Below are 22350 nucleotides of genomic sequence, written 5' to 3' on the forward strand. Positions count from 1 at the left end.
AGGGCTGTCGAAGGATTAGAGGAAATGTACATAAAGCACCTAGCACAATGCCTGACACATACTCAGCACTCGATAAACACCAACTATCATGATATGTCCAATCCATTACTCTTAGGAGTTTTGCCTTCACAATGATCATTATGGTACAACTGCATTTCTTCATCTTACTATAAAAATGTATGAAAATGAACTGCTTTCTCAGATTGATTCATCATGTAAAATTAAAAAGAAAACAGCATCACTTTGAGAATGTAAAAGATTTTTTAATGAAATTAACATCTAAAGCAACATACTATATGAAAATGGGTTAGTTGAATACATTCACAGATCAGTAATATTTCAATAATAATTTTGTCAAAAGGCTCATTAATTGAATGAAACATACACAACATTACACCTACTGTGTGCAATGTGCTGTATTATGGTGTTGTTTACAACTGTGATTAAGGGTCATAAAATCAATTTAGACCAGCATTAAAAGAAACAAATAGAACAGAAAAGAAAGAAAATATCAGAGTGCATCATTAAAGGCAATATGTGCTGTTATGAAAGTTTTGTTTCAATTATAAATAAGCACACACACATGTGTACACTAGGTCACAATGTAAATGTATATCTTGGTGTGGATCATGGTCAAACGTTTCAAAACATTGCTTTATTAGGATCTTTGGGTCGTATGAAGCTGTAAAGATACAGTCACCATCCTGAAACACCTAACTTACTGAAGTATGACAAATACACAGCTAAGTATAAGCAAAATCCTGCGGACTTCAGAGATGGGAGTTAGCATATCTGTTTTAGAGGTCAGGGAAGGCGGGTGAGATGAATCATGGAAGATGGGTTGAGCTTTGACAGGCAGAGGAGGGAGAGGGTTTAGGTAGTGACATGTGCGCTTCCTTCAGGGGACACTCACGAAGTAAGGCTAGGAAGGTAGTGGAAACCACACTGAGAAATCCAGACCAGTGAAGTTGTACTTTATTTGATAAAGGCAGGAGAAAAGGGGAAGGTGAGAGGCATGAAGCTTTAGGAAGTTCAAGTTAGCAAAGGCTTACAGGATGGAACCTTGGGCAACTGTTAGTCAGCCATAAAGGTGGCTGGAATAACTGTGACAGCCTCGATCAATGGTTCTCAACTACCTGAGGGTGGAGGTTGGGATTGGAGTGCAGACAGGCAGCAGAACGATACGACATAAAATATGTTTTGAAAAAGCAGAATTACTATGCTTGTCGTTTTCACTGTAAGAAAGTGTCACTATCTGACTTGTTTTTGCAGAAAGTGTCACTATGTGAAATTCCCTTGGGGGTGGGACATGCACCCCATTTTAAAAGCTGACACACCCTGATCTCCAAGATCCCTTCTAGTTCTAACTTACTTTGAATGACTTGATTTTATGGATAAGTAAACAAAGGCTGAAAGAGGAGGCGTGGCTGATCAGGGCAGTCCTGCAAGCAGTCCCTGAGCCTTTTAAAATCCAGGATAGAATTCATTCCAGGGGCCCTGGGTGGCTCAGTCGGTTGAGCATCCCACTTCAGCTCAGGTCATGATCTCACAGTTCATGGTTTTGAGCCCTGCGTCAGGCTCTGTGCTGACAGCGGAGAGCCTGGAGCCTCCTTTGGATTCTGTGTCTCCGTCTCATTCCATTGTACCATGTATCTGTGATGGTTTCCATTTGTAAAATAGCCAAGTTGGACAAGGAGAGATATAGCTGGAAAAACTCACTAGGTTGGATCCGGATATTCACTCCCTATTTCTGCTGCTTTCTGTCAAGAGACTCCTGGGCCGATAAGGCATTGCAGGAAACAAGAGTTTGTAAAACAGGCAGGTCTTCTGCCATAGTCCCTTTTTGGGGGCACACATTCTTTTGGCCAGACTACACTCCAAATCATGACCATATAAAACTACAGGGATTCAAAAAGATAAAATACCAAAGCAAGGTACAAAAGCCACATTCTAAGACCTCCTATCTACCAACCTTTTGTCATATGTACACGTATACTTTAAAAAATAGGGTCTATTTCTAATTTCTTATTGGTTCATCAATGTCTTGACCTTTTCCCAGTCATTACTTAATTGCTCTATTTTCTCGAGGCTTCCCCAAGTGCCCATTTCTCATAATCTTTGAAGACTCCTGTTTATGAAAATGAAAGAGCATTTTTCTTCAGTCATGTTTTCATTGTTACAACTCTGGAGAACAATTTCTTGAGAGATGTTTTGGGAGTTGTATTCCAGAACGTATTATACTCATGGTCTCCCCCCCCCCCCCCCCGACGATGAATAAATGAATGTGCCTAGAGAATGGCAAAACTGACTTTTCTGGTTTTGGTAGAAAAGATAAACATTGCACTTATAGATGTGGGAATGGACTTCAAGCAGGCTTCAAGTTTAGGGGAGGAACAGAAGTAACTTGTTACCAGTTACTTGTGTCTAGTGAGTCCCCTGAGCACTTGGGAGGGACAGGCAGTGGCAGAGGTAATAAGCCTTTCCTGAGAAAGGAAAAGAGAGGTTCTCAAGCCCTGAATGGGAACCTCACCCTTATTGGAGGTACAAATGAGAGCTGGGCCAGGGGAGCTGCCCTTCTAACTGGGAGCACTGCTGACTTCTGCTCTTACAGCTCCCCCGATTTCCGAGTATGTACTCTTCTCCACAAAGCGTCTTTGGTCAGTTACACCATGGCCCCTTATGACAACAAGTGATCCCAGTGCAGTGTGATATCTGCTTTGCAACAGATGGAATGAATATGGGTGCTCTGGGCAATTAGGACAGGAAGGGAAAGGGCGGGTAAAGGTCAAGAAGCACCAATGGAGGTGAGATTGTGCGAGGGGAAGAAAGGGTGTGCATATGCTTATGTGGGGCGGGGCAGAGGAATTTAATCAACAAGTAACACAAGACATGGAGGTGGGTAAATGCACAGATGTGCCTCGGACATGGGAAAGAGAACTGGAATTCATAAGGAATCAAGTTGGGGTTGGGGTTTGAAGAACTTCATTAGCTACCAAGGAAATTCATGTTGATCCTGCAGAAAATCTGTGAGACATATTTCTCTTGCTGTTGTACTGTTGTGACTCTCTTGTATGGTCTAGGTTTAGAAAGAACTCTTGTAACAGTGGGTGCATACATTGAATACCAAAATGTCCAGAGAGCTGAGATCAATCTGAAACCTCTGTGGGATTCAAGGTGCCAGAAGATTAAGGGCTACAACTGGGAGAAAGGGAACAGAAGCGAGAGCAAGACACAGGAGTGTTTTCATGGGATATATTCTCCGATGTGAAATCACCCAGTCTGGGGCACCCGGGTGGCTCAGATAAGCTTCTGACTTCAGCTCAGGTCATGATCTCCTGGTTTGTGAGTTTGAGCCCCTCATCCGGCTCTGTGCTGTCAGAGCTCTGTGCTGCTTTGGATCCTCTGCCCCCCTTCTCTCTGCCTCTCCCCTGCTCCTTCTCTTTCTCTCTCAAAAACAAACAAACAAACAAACAAACAAACATTAAAAAAAAAAAAAGAACTCACCCAGTCAGACAAAGGTTACAGTAACTTACATAGCTCAGGAAAAATATTTTATGTTGCCATCACCATACCTGCAGATGTTTTCCCATAAACTGGCCAGTCTTCCTTAGGATATGCCTTTACTTTTATTCTGGGGTCCATGCAACCGCTCCATCATGTTCCTTATATTTATACTTACTTCTTTACTGGTAAAATTAGATTTTCCCCTCAAATTTGATTTGCCGTTTATTTCTTTAGATATCACCATCTCTAGTATTTATTAGCTGTGTGACTTTGGGCACATTATTTAAGGTAAGCCTTAGTGTCTTTGCTTGTACATAGAGGACAGTAATCGTACCTACTGGGAGGACAGCTGTGATACCAAATGAAATACCAGAGTAAAAGCCCTAGCCTTGTTCTTGGCACAGAGTAAGAGTTCAGTAAGTTATTGTGCTTACAACGTGTTGATGCTTTTGCAAACCTTTATCTATAATATATATTTAAAATCTATACTTAATTTCTTCTGTGATTTTTTTTGTGCATTGAAACTATTTATTTAATTTCTTGCTTTCTCTAAAAGTATATTTTATACCTGGAATATAAATTTTTGTTACCCTCAGTCTGTTGGATATTAAGTTTACATACAAGTTGCATTTATCTCTGAATTCTCTACTTTCATGCTTTTGAATCTGCAAAGTACTCTTTTAAAAGTTATCACTCCATACATGTTCTGACTATGGTAGGACATGTTTTCCTTCATGATTTGTTGGCCAGAGAATTCTTTGATATTTTATTTATTTATTTATTTATTTATTTATTTATTTATTTATTTATTTATTTATTTTATAAGAATTTTAGAAGTATGCTGTGAAGATATAGAAGGTAATATTTTGGCATCTTTATTGGAATTTTGCTAATTTAATAAATTATGTTAAGAGATATTGTCATTTTTATTATTGTATTTATTCTTTCTTGTCAAGAGCATATATGTCTGCATTTTTAGAACCTTCCTTACTTTCCCAATATATCTTGTTATTTTCTTCAGCAAAGGACTGAGAGACAGACTTCTGTCTTAAATCATATTCTTGGGAAATTGATTTCCCCAATCATACTCTTGGGAAAATACCTGTATGCTTATTATTAACAAACATGGGAAGGTGGCCCTGTCCACTGAGAATCTACCTCATCCATGTTACTTAAAAAATTTTTTTTGTTAAAGTTTATTTTTGACAGAAAAAAAGAGACAGAGTGTGAGTGCGTGGAGGGGCAGAGAGAGGGAGACACAGAATCCAAAGCAGGTTCCAGGCTCTGAGCTGTCAGTGCAGAGCCCAACATGGGGCTCGAACCCATGAATTGTGAGATCATTACCTGAGCTGAAGTCAGACACTTAACCAACTGAGCCACCCAGGCGCCCCAGATCCATGCTACTTAAATGTGGCCAATATAAATCATTTTCCTCAGCTATAAATTTGGGCTGCTAATACTTGGTTGAATGTTTACTACATTGATGTAAAGATTATGAAGTAAGGTATTCAAAATTATTTGAAAATGTTACAATATAAACAAGGGTATGGTTTAGTGAAACAATTATAAAAACATTGTTGCTTCCCAGACAGTAAGATTCTAGAGGGCAGGAAGCATATCTTCTACTCCAGGTGTCCACAGTATGGTGCCAGACCACGATAGGACTCAGAAAATATTTCTACATTAGGGGAATAAGTAGGTAGTAATAACATTAAAAAAAAAAAGGAGAAGGAAAGGTTTGGAGTGGCATGGTCTTGGGAAAATGAATTTATTTAATCTTACTGACACATTTCTTTCATCTCATATGGAATCATCTTACAATTCAACATTGATCAATATATTAATAAGCTTTCCTTCTGCTAGAATCCTCTTGTAGCAAAATTTTATACCTTTGTATCAATGTAATATAAGCTATTTGTGTTCCTAGAAACTTTCTATTATCTACCCCTCTTAGTGTAGCTGCTTTTCTGAAAATGAGATCATAGCTGGGAGTGAAAAGGGAGATGGGAAGGGAGGGAAATGTTATATAATCATCCACCATTTGACTCCAGAACTAAGGAGCAGGAATATGCCAAGAGCATAGCAATAACCATTGTCATGCCAGATACTAACCAGAAGCTTTCCACATACTGTTCTTAACCTCAAATCAAAGGTGAACCAGAAGGATATCTGTCTGCCAAAACTGTAGTTCAGGTTTTTACCTTCCTTGCAATCTTTTTGGTCCCCCAATGGCTACCACTAAAACCCCTCTCCCCCACGTCTGCAGTAGGGAAAGATGAACCCCTGCTGTAAGGCTTTGGTTGTTCAAAGAAAAAAAAATTGTTTAGGGGGCGCCTGGGTGGCGCAGTCGGGTAAGCATCCGACTTCAGCCAGGTCACGATCTCGCGGTCCGTGAGTTCGAGCCCCGCGTCAGGCTCTGGGCTGATGGCTCAGAGCCTGGAGCCTGTTTCCGATTCTGTGTCTCCCTCTCTCTCTGACCCTCCCCCATTCATGCTCTGTCTCTCTCTGTCCCAAAAATAAATAAACATTGAAAAAAAAATTGTTTAGAATTATCATTTGTGGGAAATTACTAAGTATACAAACACATTCCATTGACTTGATAACTTAAGCATTTGCTTTTTTTTTTTTTTTTAAACCATCAAGGGCTAACAATGTGACCCTGTCATGAGACTTGGTCAAAACGGAAATATTTGCATTGAGGAGCTTCTGGGTTTCTGGGTTCATTTGTAACATGGAGTCTGATAGATGATGTATGTAGCAGAATGGTCCTTCAATTTTCTGAATTAAAAATACTTAAAATAATGTCAAAAATAAACCTTTGAGGTTCAGCATTATTAATATCTTCTTTGGATCCAAAATGCATTAAAGACTCACTCCATATACAGACTCTGAAGGAAGCCCATGAATGTTAGAACAAAATCTGCATGGTAGTTAAGAAAGCACTTTCCTCCAAATTAATTGTACTGAAATCCACATTATAACTCACTGCAGTAGGTAGGGCAGGTGTTTTTACTGTTATTATTTCTCTTTCTCATCTCCTGCTTTGTATTCTATAGGTGGGTTAACTGAGGTTAACCGAGAAAGCTATAGGACGCAGTCCCAACCTGATCTTCTGACTTCAATTCCTATAAATCAGTTTCTCAATCTTGGCATCATTGACATTTTAGGTTGAATAATTCTTTGTGGGGGTACGGGGGTGGGGCTTTCCTGTGCATTGTAGAATATTTAGCAGCATCCCTGGCCTCTACCTGCTAGCTGTAACACCCTACCCCAACGTTGTGACAATTAAAATGTCTCTGGACATTAACTCCATTCCCACGAGGCTGATTTGACTTCATATTGCTCTGCCTTATGGTACATGGTTGCTAGATGTGTCTTCTGACACCAGCTAGGTTGTTTCTGGCAAGAAGACTATTGGCAATACTCTAATACTTGTTAAGAGTTCTTTACTCAATGGCAATAGACTCACTCAGATTAAGGCAGACATCTTGGATAGGCTTGATTTTCTCTCTAATGAGCCACAGATCATGATGCATATTAAAGAACTATAGTGGTCAACAGTGCTATTCACCAAATATTTCTGCTCTCTCCCATTCTGGGATCAAGCCCCACATCAGGCCCTACACTGAGTGTGGGGCCTGTTTGGGATTTTCTCTCTCCCTCTGCCCCTCCCCACCTCAGAAAAAAAAAAAAAAGAATGACTCAAAAGAGCTATAAACAATGCATCTATAAACTAGAATCAATAATCTTAATCTACCACACTTCTCAGGAAAAGGGTTATAAAAACCTTACAACAACATAATTTGAAAATAATCAACACACTTGAAAATAATCAATAGTATGGAGACTCTACAATGTTGCTCTATTACAGTTTTCAAAAGAAAGTTAATGGAGGTTGTTTCATCAAAAGGGCAGTGAAACTCATTGGCATTAATGCCATTACTCAGATGTGCTAGATTTCCCTAAGAGGTCTGTGCAGAGGGAAGGAGAAGAAAGTTGGATACAAAGTAATTAAGGCACAAGCTTGCAGCTAGAAGAGAATTCTGGAGATCTAATGCGCAGCATAGTGATTACAGTCAACAATACTGTATTGTATACTTCAAGACTGCTAAGAGCCTAGAGTTTAAATGTTCTCACCACAAAAAGGAAATGATGATTATGTCATATGATAGAGATATTCAGCTAAAGCTACAGTAGTAATCATATCAAACTACATAAATGTATCAAATTAACATTCTGGACACCTTAAACTTACACAAATGTTATATATAAATCATATCTCAATTAAAAAAGCCAAAAAAGAGAGTAATGAATGGTCATGCAGTCAGATTGTAAACCTTTCTTAGTTTTCCAATACATCTAAGCTTACATGTGAAAGAGAAAAGTTTAACTTACAGGCAGTGCAATCAAAATGACTTAAGCCTTCAGAGTATCAGTTTCTCTACCTATCAGGTGGGATCATAATACCTACTCCATCGAGCTTATCAGGAACATTACAGTAAATGATGTGGCAAAGGACCAAGTAAGAGGCAAACTGTCGATAAAGAGTAGCAATTAATAGCATAATAATCATTATTATTACAATTATTGACAAGAAAACCATTTTCTTATAACTGTTAACAGCATTCAGAGTAAGTATTCTGGCTGGTATTACAGAGTATGTAAGTTGGTTTATGATATGGGTTTTAGATATGCTAATGTAGCCTCTAGAAGAGGTAACAGGCAAATAAATGTATGCCTGGTAGGTAACCTTTTTGTGAAGTTCTAGATGGTGAGCTGGGGAAAAAAATAACCTTTAAACTTAGAGAAACAATTTGGAAAACAAGAACACATAACGCATTAACACAGTGGTAAAAACTACTACCTAGCTATGTGACCTTACTTAATTTCTCTGTGCCTTAGTTTCCCAACCTGAAAAAGTGGAGATAGTAATAATACTGAACAAGACAGCTATGAAAGGTTAGAGTTAACATTTGTAAATAGCTTAGAACAATGCCTGGAATACAGTGAGTGCTACATAAGTGCTTCTAAACCGGAACAATGATAAGAACAGCTGAAAATACACAGAATGGCCTGTTAGGAAAACTTTGGAGTAAAGACTGGCAAGGTAGCCTTCCAGGAACACAACCTGGAAAGTTGCCAGGCTCGTTCATCCACACAACTCGGATTGCTTTTATATGCAAGGTGAAGTGCTGTGACCAGGAAGAGCGCTGACTCGAGTCTGGAAGGACAGAGATGGAGTAGAGGCTATGACAAAAAGGACTCCCAGTTGAGACTAGAAATATCATAGATAATAGGATACCCTCTTCTATGGGCTTCCACAGTATTCCCTAATTACTTCACAGCATCTTAGGCACCTGTTAGTTGTATATAAGTGTCTGCCCAAGGCAAAGCTCCCTGAAGGTGGAGACCAAGTCTTCTGCACTGTGGAAATCCTCTCCTATAATGCTCAGCAAATATATGCTGAACTCTAGCCAAAGTTAGGTAATAAGATTGGACCTGTAACTACTGAGCACTCAGTCCTTGGGCCACTAATGCTCCCCACCCCACTTACAACATTCCATACTGCTCTAAACAGCTCAACGTAAATGTGTGGGAGGGGAGACTGTGATCCCAAGAACATTGCCCTGAGAGTAAAACCTTAGTCTTTTCTGTAGTGCTGGCTTAAAACTACTCGCCAGTAAAACTGGCTGAGAAGCCTTTTGCTTAGGGACTTCCTCCAGCCACACTTCTCAGTCCATCCACAAACACCTCAATGCTGCCACAAACAGAATTGAACTCACCAGCTTGGCAAATGAGCAGAATTTTTCTTCTTCCTTCTACAGCTATCCATCTTCTAAATTCATTTCTGTGTTTTCCTTGAGAATACCTCTGTCATACATTCCTCTCACTAATCTCTCAGCCACCACCTCCAGAATTACATTTGGATTATCACTGTAATGTCTTACTGTGAATCTGCCTACATACCACTGAAAGATAAATCTTTCTAAAATACAAGTTTCATCACATTTCTTTCCCGTTCAAGGTCTAGGTTCCTTATTTCTTACTTTTCCCTAATCTACTTTGATTATCACGATCCTCCATACTTTGGTCCTATTCTACCACACTTCTGACCAAAGCTTCCAGATTCATTTTGTGAGATTAGCATTATTCTGATACCAAAAGCAGACAAGGACATCACACACACACACACACACACACATTACAGGCCAATATTCCTGATGAACATAGATGTAAAATTCCTCAACAAAACAGCAGCAAACCAAACTCAGCAATACATTAAAAGGATCCCATAACTTGATCAAGTGGAACTGGTTCCAGAGATGCAAGGAAAGTTCAGTATCTGCAAACCAATCAACGTAATATGCCACATTAACAAAATGAAAAATAAAAAGCATACGATCACCTTAATAAATGTAGAAAAAGCACTTGACAAAATTCAATATCCATGTATGAAAACTCTCAGCAAAGTGGGTAGAGAGGAAATACATCTGAACATAATAGAAGCTATAATGACAAACACACAGCTAACATCATACTCACCAGTGAAAAGCTAAAACGTAGAAAGCTTTTCCTCTAACATCAGAATCAAGACAAGGAGGCCCACTCTAGTCACTTTTATTCAATATGGTACTAGAAGTCCTAGGCACTGCAATTAGGTAAGAAAAAGGAATAAAAGGCATACAAATTGGACAGAAAGAAGTAAAACTGTCCCTATTTGCAAATGGCAGGATAGTATATACAGAAAACTCTAAAGAGTCTACCAAAAACTGTTGGAACTAATCAACTAATTCACTGAAGATGCTGGATACAAAATTGACATACAAAAACCTGTTGCATTTTTACACACTAATAACAAGCTATCAGAAATAGAATTCAAGAAAAACAATTCCATCTACAATCACATAAAAAGAATAAAATATCTAGGAGGAAATTTAACCAAGAAGATGAAAGACTGAGAAAATGAAAACTAGGAAACATTGGTGAAAAAAAATTGAAGAAGACACAAATAAATGGAAACATATTCTATGCTCATGGATTGGAAGAATTAACATTGTTAAAATGCCCCTACTATCCAAAGAAACCTACAGATTCACTGAAACTCCTATCAAAATTCCAGTGACATTTTTCATAGAACTAGAGCAAATAATTAGAAAATTTGTATGAAACCACAAAGGCACATGAACAGCCAAAACAATCTTGAGAAAGAATAAAGCTACAAGGATCAGGCTCCCTGATTTCAAACTACACTACAAAGCTATAGTCATCAAAACAATATGGTATCAGCATTAAAACAAATACACAGATCAATAGAACAGCATACAGAGTATTCTAGGGAAAGAAAAGACTTTTCAGCAAATGGTGTTGGGAAAACTGGACAGTTACCTGTCCAGAATAACACTGGAGCACCATCTTAGAACACTATAAATATTAATTAAGTCAATATGGATTAAAGTCTCAAGTGTAAGACCTGAAGCTATAAAACTCCTAGATGAAAACATGGGCAGTAAGCTCCTTGATGTTGGCCTTAGTGATTTTTTTTTTTGGCTCTGACTCCAAAAACAAAGATAAACAAATGGGACTACATCAAACTAAAAAGCTTCTCCACAGCTAAGGAAGCCATTAACATAACGGAATGGCAACCAATGAATGTGAGAAGATAACTGCAAATCATATATGCAATAAGGGGTTAATACTGAAAATATAGAAAGAACTTTGCTCAATGACAAAAAAAGAACCCAAAAATATGATTAAAAAATGACAGAAAATCGGAATAGACATTTTTCCATATAGATGACTAACAGACACATGAAAAAGATGCTCAACATCACTAGGCATCAGGGTAATGCAAATAAAAAGCATAATGAGATATCTCCTTATACCTATCAAAATGGCTATTATCGGAAAGACAAGAAATAACAAATGTTGGCAAGGATGTGGAGAAAAGAGAACACTCATATACTATTGGTGGGAATGTAAGTTGGTGCAGCCACTATGGAAAACAGTATGGAGGTTCCTCAAAAAAAATTAAAGATAGAGCTACCATATGATCCAGCAATTCCACTACAGGGTATTTATCCAAAGAAAACAAAAATCCTAATTTGAAAAGATGTATGCATCCCTATGTTCATTGTGGCATTATGTACAATAACCAAGATATGGAAATAAACTAAATGTCCACTGATGGATGGATGGATAAAGAAAACTTGGTACACATACACACACGCACACACACACACACACACACACACACACACACACACACCCCTCTCACAGTGGAATACAACTCAGCCATAAAAAATGAGATCTTGATATCTGCAACATGGTAGACCTTGAAGGTATTATGGTAACTGAAGTAAGTCAGAGAAAGACAAATATTGTGTGATTTCACTTATATGTGTCATCTAAAAAACAAAACAAACAAAACAACCTCCCCACCCCTGCCCAGACTCCTAGATACAGAGAACCGTTTGGTGGTTGCCAGAGGGGACGTGGGTTGGGGGAGGATATGGATGAAGGAGATTAAGAGGTATAAAGTTGCAGTCCCAAAATAAGTAAGTCATAGGGATGTAATGTACAACATGGAGAATATACTCAATGATATTGCATTAATTTGGGAAGGTGACAGGTTCTAACTAGATTTACAGTAGTGTCTATTTCCACAATGTATACAAATGTCAGATCACTATTGTACCAGTATAATACCATAAGTAATATAATATCGTATGTCAATTATTCCTCAATTAAAATAATACGAGCAATTAAGTGCTTATGAAAGGGGTCAGAATGCTCATCTCACTGACCCAAACATGCCCACTGAGGATGAAGGTGAAGGAAATGGTTCTGAAAAGGCTCCATGTGGCATTAGGGATGAGAAGGCCTGCTGCTATCAGCTTCAGAGTTTCGTTTGTTTTCTCAACTCAGTAAGCAAGGCACGGGGCAATGACAACTAGGATGTGGACTGTGGGCTACTCCACATTACAAGCCTGATGCCAAAATGCTTCACACAGTCCACCTCAACAGATGGTAATGTATTTCGGCTATTACCAACGTGAGGAGGATTCAAACCAGTGACCCCAGGGGTGAGAGGTTGTACATCCAATTACAAATTCCCGCTTTCCTTAAGTGTTAAGATGCCTAAAGCAATATATTTTATTTACATCAAGTTACATTGTATAAACTATATTTGATAAAAGAGATGACTTCACGTTCTCAACTTAAATCAAAGAATGCTTACTTAAGTATTTTTTTAATTGAATCACACTTTAATGCCATCGTATAATCTTTTGGTTAACAGTGCTCATCTTGATTATTCTGACAAAGGGAAACATGGAAATTAATACTTCAGTTGTAGAGCTTATGTCATCTATAAAATTACACATTAGAAAATTCAAAAGAGATACCTGGGACATCTGTGAAGGTTTCTCCAAGGACAGACACATGGAAATTGAGTCCTAAGTCCTTAAGGTGCATTAATACCTTAAAAAAACTCTCTGGATCTTTATCATGTTCCCTGGAAATAAACACACAAAATATAACTTGTGAAACCTTAGGGTATGCGTCAGGAACGATGTTTTCACTTCTCACAGTATCAATTCCTTTCGTGGTCTATTGCCAGTTAAGGGAGCTTCTGACATCCATGCAGAGATTTTCCCCTATAACCTTAAATTGTAGCATCGGCATTGAGTGATTTCATGAACGTAACTTCTCTCTCATGAATCAAAACCCAGTTCTATTGAAATCTTAAGGCTCCGCAGCCTTTTATGAAAGGAGAAATCTATCTTGTTTTTCACATTTTTTTGGTTAGACTATAGAAAGTCTAGTGTATTTTCCTTTCTCTTAAAATGGTTAATTTTCCACTTAACATGGGTTTTGAACAAAAGAAAAGACCAGTCTTCAAAGGACGATTCTCTACTGATCATGAGAACGTACCAAAGATGTTTTTCATTTTCATGGGTCTGAATACCTTCCTCTCACATTTACTCAGTCCCTTTGTGCCCACAAGGAACGCACAATTTAGGGAGCGAGATTACAGACTCTCTCACTAATCTCTCATTTTAAATAATTGAATGGAGAATTATAAATACATCAAAAGGGGGTAGGCCTGAGTCTAAGTCCGCTGAGTATTAACTCAGGAGTGGAGGTTAGTCAACTCATAAAAGAATAGTAATAAAGATAATTCTTTCATTTAGTAGAGGCTTTGAAAAACATGGATTATTTTTGTTTGTTTAGCTTGTCAGTCTCCTTTATAATGACAGAATGAGGGGCTAAAGGACACTAAAATAAAAAAAAAATTCATCAGTTCAAGAAATCACATTAAAATGAAATGAGTTATTTTTTACATTCTAAGGTGTGAATGTTTCAGTATTTCTTACATTTAATTGCACTGTTTTAAATTATCTTATTTCAGACAGATGTGGACCAGATGTCTTCAAAATATTTGTTTTTTTATTTATAATTCAGAATTTTAACTTATTTTTTTATATTGCAGAGAAATAGTTATATATCAGCAATTGAATTTCTCATTTACCAACTAATTATGTAAAATAAATCTGTAAATTGATCAAACTGCTATATGAAATATGAAAATTACATCATTCAGGAAATCTCATGAAAAATGACATCTGCAACCCTAAATGTGTTAATTCACAATTCAGTCAATATTTTCAGTATCAAGAATTAAAACAAATGCATCTTCTGATTAACATTTTAAAACAGCATTTATAATTTTATGGAATTACAAGAGCTTATAGAATTTGAGTTCTGTAACAACTTATTTTAAGCTCAGTATCTCTTGTTTTGAGTTACTTCAAATAATAAAGAATGCAATGGCAAAATGTTCATCGCTTTTTAAAATGATGCATATTACATACATGTACCACTGGGAAGTTTCTGGATAGTTCTCATATATACTGTATATGCTGTGGGCAAGAACAAAGACTCAAAAGAGTTTGAAAGTAAGAATACACCATATGCTGTCTTCAACCATATCAATCAAAAAGCTGCCACCTAATCTGTAATATGTTCTTTTAGTCTGATTCTCTTGGAAATACTTAGATGAAAAGAATGGAAATAACATAACGTAATATGTCTTAAAGAGAGAGGAAGACTGTAGGGACATCTAGCCACTCTGTTGCCTAAATTTTTCATTCTGAGTTTCAAAAATTTGGGCTACAGATCCTAAAGAGAATATTTATTCTAAATATTTCCTGCTGTTTTGTTTGTTTATTTGTTCTGTATTAAACTTAAAATAGATGTGGTTTGGGGCTGGGAGGAGGTTTAATTGGGGAGAAGCTTTCCCCCAATATGAAAAGATCGCAATATGAGTATTTTCAAGGCAGCAGGGTTTATGGACCTATATTTTCAGTGTTGCTACAAGAGATAAATGAATTACAATCCTACGGCTTCCTTTTGATTTTTAAAAATATTTTCATTCAATTTATTTAAATGAAAAATAAGGCAGCTGACCCATTTCTTTAGATATTTTTATAGGTGGACAATAGCTTTCATATTCAACAGTCACTTTGCATAAGAACACAAAAGAGATTTGTATGAATCCCTCTCTTGTTTAAAGTATAATATATGGACGAATGTAAAGTGAGATTTTTCTTCCCCAAAATTATCCCTCAGGAAAAGAGGCATTTTATACTTAAGTCCTTCTAATGTCTCTCATGATACCGGGCACTCCCTCAGTTACTTTATTTTGAATAAAGTACTGTTTAGGGAAGTTGCATTAACCTGAAACAATGCCTACTGGTGAGAGTTTTGGATGGTGTTAGCAGTCATTCACTTGACGAAACTGGTAAAAACAGAAGCAAAGGCATATATTACTACTAACTTAGTAATTGTTTTGAGAGGCATGACCTAACAGTTCAAAGTGTTGGGTGTTGCTTAAAACAAGTATTTTAAAGATCACTGAAAAAAGTAATAGAATAAGTGGTTATCAGAGATTGTGAGTACTAAGTGGGTTTTTAGAGCTGAGGAAAAGATTTCCAGTGATGACAGTTTCCCAAGTCTTGCACCCCAAGCAGCTTAGACGGGGTTCCAGATGACACGTGCTGGAAACATGCCAGCTTCCTGAAAAGATGGCACCCACCATACTGATGTCAAGAATGCATGGGAGGGGGAGTTGGGCTAAAACTGCTTCATGAAATTTAAGGGTGGGAAAAGAGCAATACTTCTAAAATTATTTTATACCATGGTATGTGGTTTAAAGCACTATTTATGTCTAAATTAATAGATTACATATAAGTAGATACTTTATTTCATTTACGTCCCTCAAAGTGACATAGTCAATTTTGCTAAAAATTTTTCTCAGTTTTCTTCTTAGAAAAATGGGTGATTTCTTAACATTCAGACGATCGTTAAAGATGCTGTGCACAGGGGCGCCTGGGTGGCTGTCAGTTAAGCGTCCAACTTCGGCTCAGGTCACGATCTCACAGTTCATGAGTTCAAGTCCCACATGGGGCTCTGTGCTGACAGCTCAGAGCCTGGAGCCTGCTTCTGATTCTTTGTCACCCTCTCTCTCTGCCCCTCCCCCGCTTGCACTCTGTCTCTCTCTCTCCCAAAAATAAATAAATATTAAAAAAAAAAGATGTTGTGCACAGATATTTCACCACAGCCATATATTAAGGAATGAATGGCAGTCAGTGGCAGGACTCAACAAGTTTTGCTGAGTGAGGAACACATTCCAAATATCCAATGGGTCATCCATGGTTTATCCTTGAGGGGTTGTGCTATAGATGTTTCTTTTTTTTTATGTTTTCTATTGTTTAATATAGAGTTTTAAGTATAAATAATTTTTAATGCTTTTAAGGAACTACCCCTTTCTAACATTCTGCCATAAAATTGCATTCATAGGATTTTTGCCTAACTTTATACCATTTTCAGTATTTATAGTAGCTTAATTCCTCATTTCTTGTGACACCTCTACATCTGACAGCTGCCCATCGAGCAAACTTGATTGATCATAAAACATTCTCGAAGATGAGTCAAAGTCCAAGCCTCCCACAATCCCCCACACTCTTGAATAGGTAAGAATGAAACAGTCTGGCTGGGAACGAGTTTCTCAGCAGCCCAACTATGGCAGAAGCGACCAGCACGGAAATATTTCAGGCTTACTGGAAGCAGCAGATATAGCAAGAACAGCTTTTATTCCCAAATATTATTCAGAACATTTGAAAAGCATAAACTGTTTCCATGTGTTTTTTCTTCCTATATCTGTTCTCTCTCTGTTGCCTTTCCCGTTTAGTTTTGTAGAGCTAAATTTCTTCTTATTCCTCATTTAACATTCGTTCAGTAAATATTTATTGAGGATTTCTAAGTTCTCCATACTTGTCACTTACACTAAACTGTTACCCTTTCCTATTTTCCCACATAACTTTATACTTATGGAATGCAATCTCTTTGATCTAGTTCCTTGTATTGCCTGGGCAGAAAACTGGCTCTTTACCCACACTATTGTTTCCCAGCAGCATGTCACTCTGGACTGAGAGCTCCATGAGGGAAAGATAAGTAACGTCTGTTTTGTTCACTATAAGTACCCAGTGCCTTGCCAAGTAGTGGTAGACTTTACTTATGTTCATCAATATCCAGTTCTTTTCTCCTCTGGGCACCCAGAAGACTCTGCGCTCACCCCTCCCAGAAGGGGAGGCCAGAGACCTAGTTCTGGTCAATGGGTTGCATGCTGATTTGTGTTACTTCTGGGTAGAAGTATCTAAGAGCAGTTCTGGATAGCACTTTCTCGGGTGCAGTGATCCTTGAGGAGGTCTTGTGTTGAGATCATTAGGGTAAGAGTAAAGCAGTCTGGACTGCCACATGGAGGCAAAGCCACCTAAAGGTGCAGAGTTAGTGAGATAAGTAAACTTAGTGAGATGGGGAGGGATGTTCGTTACTGCAGCATAGTGTGGCCTATGCTGACTGCTACATTATCTGTGGCACAAAATGAGCTGCTGAGACAATATGTGTTGAATAAATGAAAGTATGGAAAAAATGAGTGGCATTTATAGAGCTCCTGTCATGCTCAGGATCCCATGCCAGGCACCTGATCACAATCTTAGTTAAGCCTCTCAACAAGTCGTCAAACACAATTATTCCTCCATTTAAGATCACACAGAAGACACTGAGTCTGCATTTGAAATCATGTCTCATCAACTGAAAGTCATTCTCTTTCTATACAGATAGTCTTTGATTCTGTATTTCTTTTATTTCTTTCTTCCTACATATAACGAGAGAAAAAGAGTTAGCACCTTCAGTCTGTGGTTTTGTTTCCAGACCATCAAGCCCTGGACATACCTTGGATTCTAGTGACTTGAGGTTAGAACCCATTGGATAAAAGATGGAAATCAGAATATGTGGAAGTAATATAAAATTATGATCTCTCTAACACCATGGTCTCTAACTTCTTTCCCTTTCTGATACTCTACTAACCTCCGTCTCTACTTCCTCATCATCATGTACTGCTTTATTTCCAAATTCAGTGACATGTTCCTTGTTCAAAAACATAAAGCTTCCATTTATTACCCTGTGTTAGTTGTCACGACCATTTACTTTTCTGCTGTCCTTTCTAGGGCCATAAACTTTTTGTTCCCCTCCATACGCCTGACGTACCAATAATCAGTTCTAGTTTCCCTCCGCATGTGCTGCTTCTGCTTCTCCAGTGCTGCTTCAAATAGGATCCAACCAATACTTTTATAGCCACCAACTTCTTGACTTCTCTCTCTGTCTCTCTCAGATGTTACTAGTGCTGCTCTCTAACTCCACCAGACCTCCCCACCATGGCTGACCAAGACCAAGAGTATCCACTGTGGCTTTCTCTGAATACCGCTCATACTGCATTCTGTCCTTCAACTTGACTTTTAGAGGAAGAGTGAAATGTGCACTGCAGAGAAAAGTGGCTCTGCCACTGACCGGCAGTATGACTGCAGGTATGTTCATACCCTCATACAACCTCAGTTTATTCATCCTTAAAATGGGATACCAATAATACCCACATTAAAAAAAAATTGGTTGTTTGGAATGAAGAAATGCCTGGCACTCTGGAGATATACAGTAAGCTCTCATTCTCTTCTCTTTGGTATTTGTAGTATTTTAATATTTAAGAGATGTTAATCAATTTATTCCATCTCCTCTCCTCCCCAGCACACTCGAGATGCTAAGATATTTTATGTCCATTGCTTCAGAAAAAGCATGGGCCCGGCGTGGGGGCCTCCAGCGCTCACACACAAAAAAGGGGGCAATCCTCTCGGTTGATCACAGGAGCAAAAATGCACGTAGAAATGGCAAGGACTTCAGACAGGAGCAAGTATTTAAGCCAAATGCCACATGAGTGTAGCAAACACCCTTCCACCCTGTGTCGCCGTTTCACCTCCAGATAAGAAACACGAAGGACTGGTGGAGGAGAGGTGAGGGGAAAGCACTTTGAAAGTCGCAGAAACCGCGCACTATACTTCCTGGTTTAGAACCTTGAGGGGGAAGCACGGCTGCAGACAGTGAATGTCTGAGTGCGTGTATCTAGGCAGACAGCACTGGGGACGCATGTGAGAGATTCCCGAGCTGTGGTAGGCAGGAGGGTGGAACCATGGTTCCTGTGAATGTCATGGAAGAATCACAGAGCAGCTGGCAGACAGACAGAAGCAAGGGATCCCTCAGCTGTGGCCTGTGAGGAAGGGGGACCAGGAAAATGGAAGACAGGATCTTGAACTACTTGAGCTTTCTGGCACCCTAGTGCAATGGGCCACTGCACAGAAATTAAGTTATAGAAAAATAAAATTCTAATTTATGCATATCAGGGTTTCATGCCATCTGCACATTCATATTCTCATCTTTCCTTTTAATAGCAGAGGGAGAGCTGTCTGTCTTTCAAAATCCAAAGTCCATTAGAGCTGTAGATCTTCCACTAGCTTCTTGTTGAGACACCTGTGTTCTTGCATCCAATTTCCTTCCTAAAGCCTCTGATTCTATTCCCTTCTCTACAATTCTTCACTCATGTCTTTGCATTTTTAAGTGACCCCTCCTACCCGATAACATTTATTGACAATAAGGTTCCAATAATGTACTATTTCTAGGTGACTTTTCACAGGTCATCTCATCTTAGAACATGAGCTATGTCTGTCTTTCCTCCTTCCTGTGCTTCCCCTACAACTCTGCTCCCATCTCTGCACTCTCTTGGCTGAAACTGTCCTTTAACAATACCAAGTCCCACCCCTGCTCCATTCATTCTCAAGCTTCCCATGTTTTTGCTCTTACGATTGACAGCAGTGACCACTCTGCTTTCTTAGAAATGATCCTTGCTGGTTTTCCAAATAGTGTATTTAGACTACAACCCAATGACCCTCTCCCCAATTAAATCTTCCCACCCATTCCATCCAGATGGCCATCCAGTGAAAACAAATCATTTCCTTGCCATTAGGTCCCACAACAGGATTACCTTTAAAATCTCCCCATTGCTAAAAACATACAGCCCCCAGGTTGTTTCTCTGCAACAGTGATTTCCTCTCTTCCTGGATACTGTATACAATAATTTCACTCAGCTATCTAATTCATCAATAAGCTCTCCTTCTCTGCAACTTTGGCCAGGAAGCCTGCAGATACCCATGCCTCAAAGAACTGGCAGGCCGTGAAAAACCTTAATTAAGATGAAGTGGGTCTTCCCCATTTAGGGGATGTTACTTAAGTGGCATCCACTTATTACACATACTTCTTTTTTGAAGTTTATTTACTTATTTAAAGAGAGGGGAGGGGGGCAGAAAGAGAGGGAGAGAGAGGATCCCAAGCAGGCCCAGCACTGTCAGCGCAGCACATGACCTGAGCCGAAATCAAGAGTCAGACACTTAACCGTATGAGCCACATACTTTTAAATCATCATGATGTACGTAATTACTTCCCCGTAGACCTGGGAGGTTCTATGGAACTAAACTCTTTCCCCAGTTCATCACTAAGACTTCCTATTTCCCTTTATAATAAAGTTGCTCCTTGTGAAATGTGGTGACTGGGGCTGTAATTTGAAACTGACTAATCATTTATATTTTCTTTTGAATTATAACATTTCTAAGACACGTAGGGACACATTCAAAACTGCTTGCTAGTTACCCTGAGAACTACCCCATCAGTCCACCTCCTATAGTTAGAGACTTCTTCCAGGGTTCAGTCTAGGAAACTCTCTGATGTCCCTGAGAACTGTGTTTCTACCTCTCATATAGGAAAATACATTATTCTTGTTCCCTATTTTACCCTGTCAGGAAGCTTCCAGTCAGATTTTAAAGGGCTCAATCTCAGAGGTGCCTCGGTCGCTCAGTTGGTTGAGTGTCTAACTTTGGCTCAGGCCATGATCTCACGGTCTGTGGGTTTGAGTCCCACGCTGGGCTTTGCACTGACAATGAGAAGTCTGCTTGGGATCCTCTCTCTCCCTCTCTCTCTCTCTCTTTCTGCCTCTCCCCTGCTCACACTGTCTCTCTTTCCCAAAAATAAATGAACATTAGAAAAAAAAATTAAGCTGAATCTCAGCGTCGGTGAGATGGAAATAATAGTGCTGAAAGTATAATTAATAATAATAATAACAACAACAACAACAACAAACAATGCCTCACTGGCTGGGCTCATTAGTAGAAAAAGTATTTCAGGGAACAGAATCCGTGATCTTGAGATAAATCAAATTTACTCAGTGTGAACTTTCACAAGAAAATAGACCAAATTTTTTTTTAAAAAAGAACATAAAAAAGAACTGAAGCTCAGAGACCTATTGGACAACAGAAGAGCCAACATTTGGAGCATCGGCATTCCAGGAGGTGACTCTTAATAATTTCTTGCAACTGCATGTGATTCTACAATTATTTTACTACCTATTTCAATTAAAAAAAATGCTCATTGTAATAAAATACAAATAATTCAGAAATATATGGTGCCTCCACTGAAAGCCCCTATTCCTTACTCTTCCTGATTTTACTCTTTGGGTGTAACCACTACTTTACAGGTGTTTGGTGCGTAGGGTTCCTGACCTATTTCTAGGCAGACGCAAACACATACATTTGTGTGCGTGTGTTTGTAAATATACCTTCCTCGTTTTATAAACATGAGAACAGTACCAGTCATTCTGCACTTTCCATTTTCACTAGCTACATGATAGACATGGATCTCCATCAGTGCATATAGATACTTAATTTCAAAATGTTTACCTCGTATTTCATAATTTTAAGTAAATTCTTCTCTTAATGGACACTTGTTTCTTATTTTTTGGTGTTTCAACTAATACTAAAAGTGACATCTAGCACTTTTTATAACATTCAAATTTCTCTTTTGTAGAATCCTTAATTCTTTCTTGTTTTTCCTCTTGTCCTACAAATGCACCCGTCCCACATCTCTAACCAAGGCCCTTTCCCCCCTTCCTACAATGTTTGCTGTACTTCTGGAACTATCCTAGTTTCAAAGTTTCACCTGCTTTACCTTCTGCTACGTTGCAAGTTCCACAAGGGCAGAACTCATGCCTTTGTTTACCCAACATTCCCCACGTCTAGAACAAGGCCAGGCATACAATGTAAAAAGTTATTACTCAAAACTGACTCTAAATCTAGATCACCTCTTGTGAATCTAATCTTCTTATTCCCATCTACTGTAGATTATGACTTTACCATTTATATAATCAGGTGGGTAGTCAGAATCTTCACTTGGCCCTTCCGATGACAACTCATCTATAATACTTAAAAACAAAACACTGCCCTGCCAAACAGCATTAATGACCAAGCTCCTTTCTAGTATCGGTATGTCCTTATTCTTCCAGTATTCCAGGATCTCAAGCCTGACACATTATTGAATGCAAGGAAGCTGCTTCCAAACTTGTCCTGCCAATCA

General features: G+C 38.6%; 1 protein-coding gene across 13 annotated transcripts in view; it reads right to left on the minus strand.

The window, feature by feature from the left end:
• GTDC1 (glycosyltransferase like domain containing 1) overlaps positions 1 to 22350 on the minus strand; it is a 422851-nt gene that overhangs the window by 44346 nt on the left and 356155 nt on the right. For 12 of the 13 annotated variants that reach the window (XM_045033733.1, XM_045033732.1, XM_045033729.1 and 9 more), the window contains one exon: positions 12909 to 13018. In XM_045033733.1, coding sequence (XP_044889668.1) covers positions 12909 to 13018 — 110 coding nt within the window. Of the gene's footprint in view, positions 1 to 6099; positions 8726 to 12908; positions 13019 to 22350 lie in introns of those variants that run through there. The other variant, XM_045033730.1, reaches the window with a different exon arrangement.

Source organism: Felis catus, chromosome C1, assembly GCF_018350175.1.
Source record: "Felis catus isolate Fca126 chromosome C1, F.catus_Fca126_mat1.0, whole genome shotgun sequence".
Taxonomy (NCBI): Eukaryota; Metazoa; Chordata; class Mammalia; order Carnivora; family Felidae; genus Felis; species Felis catus.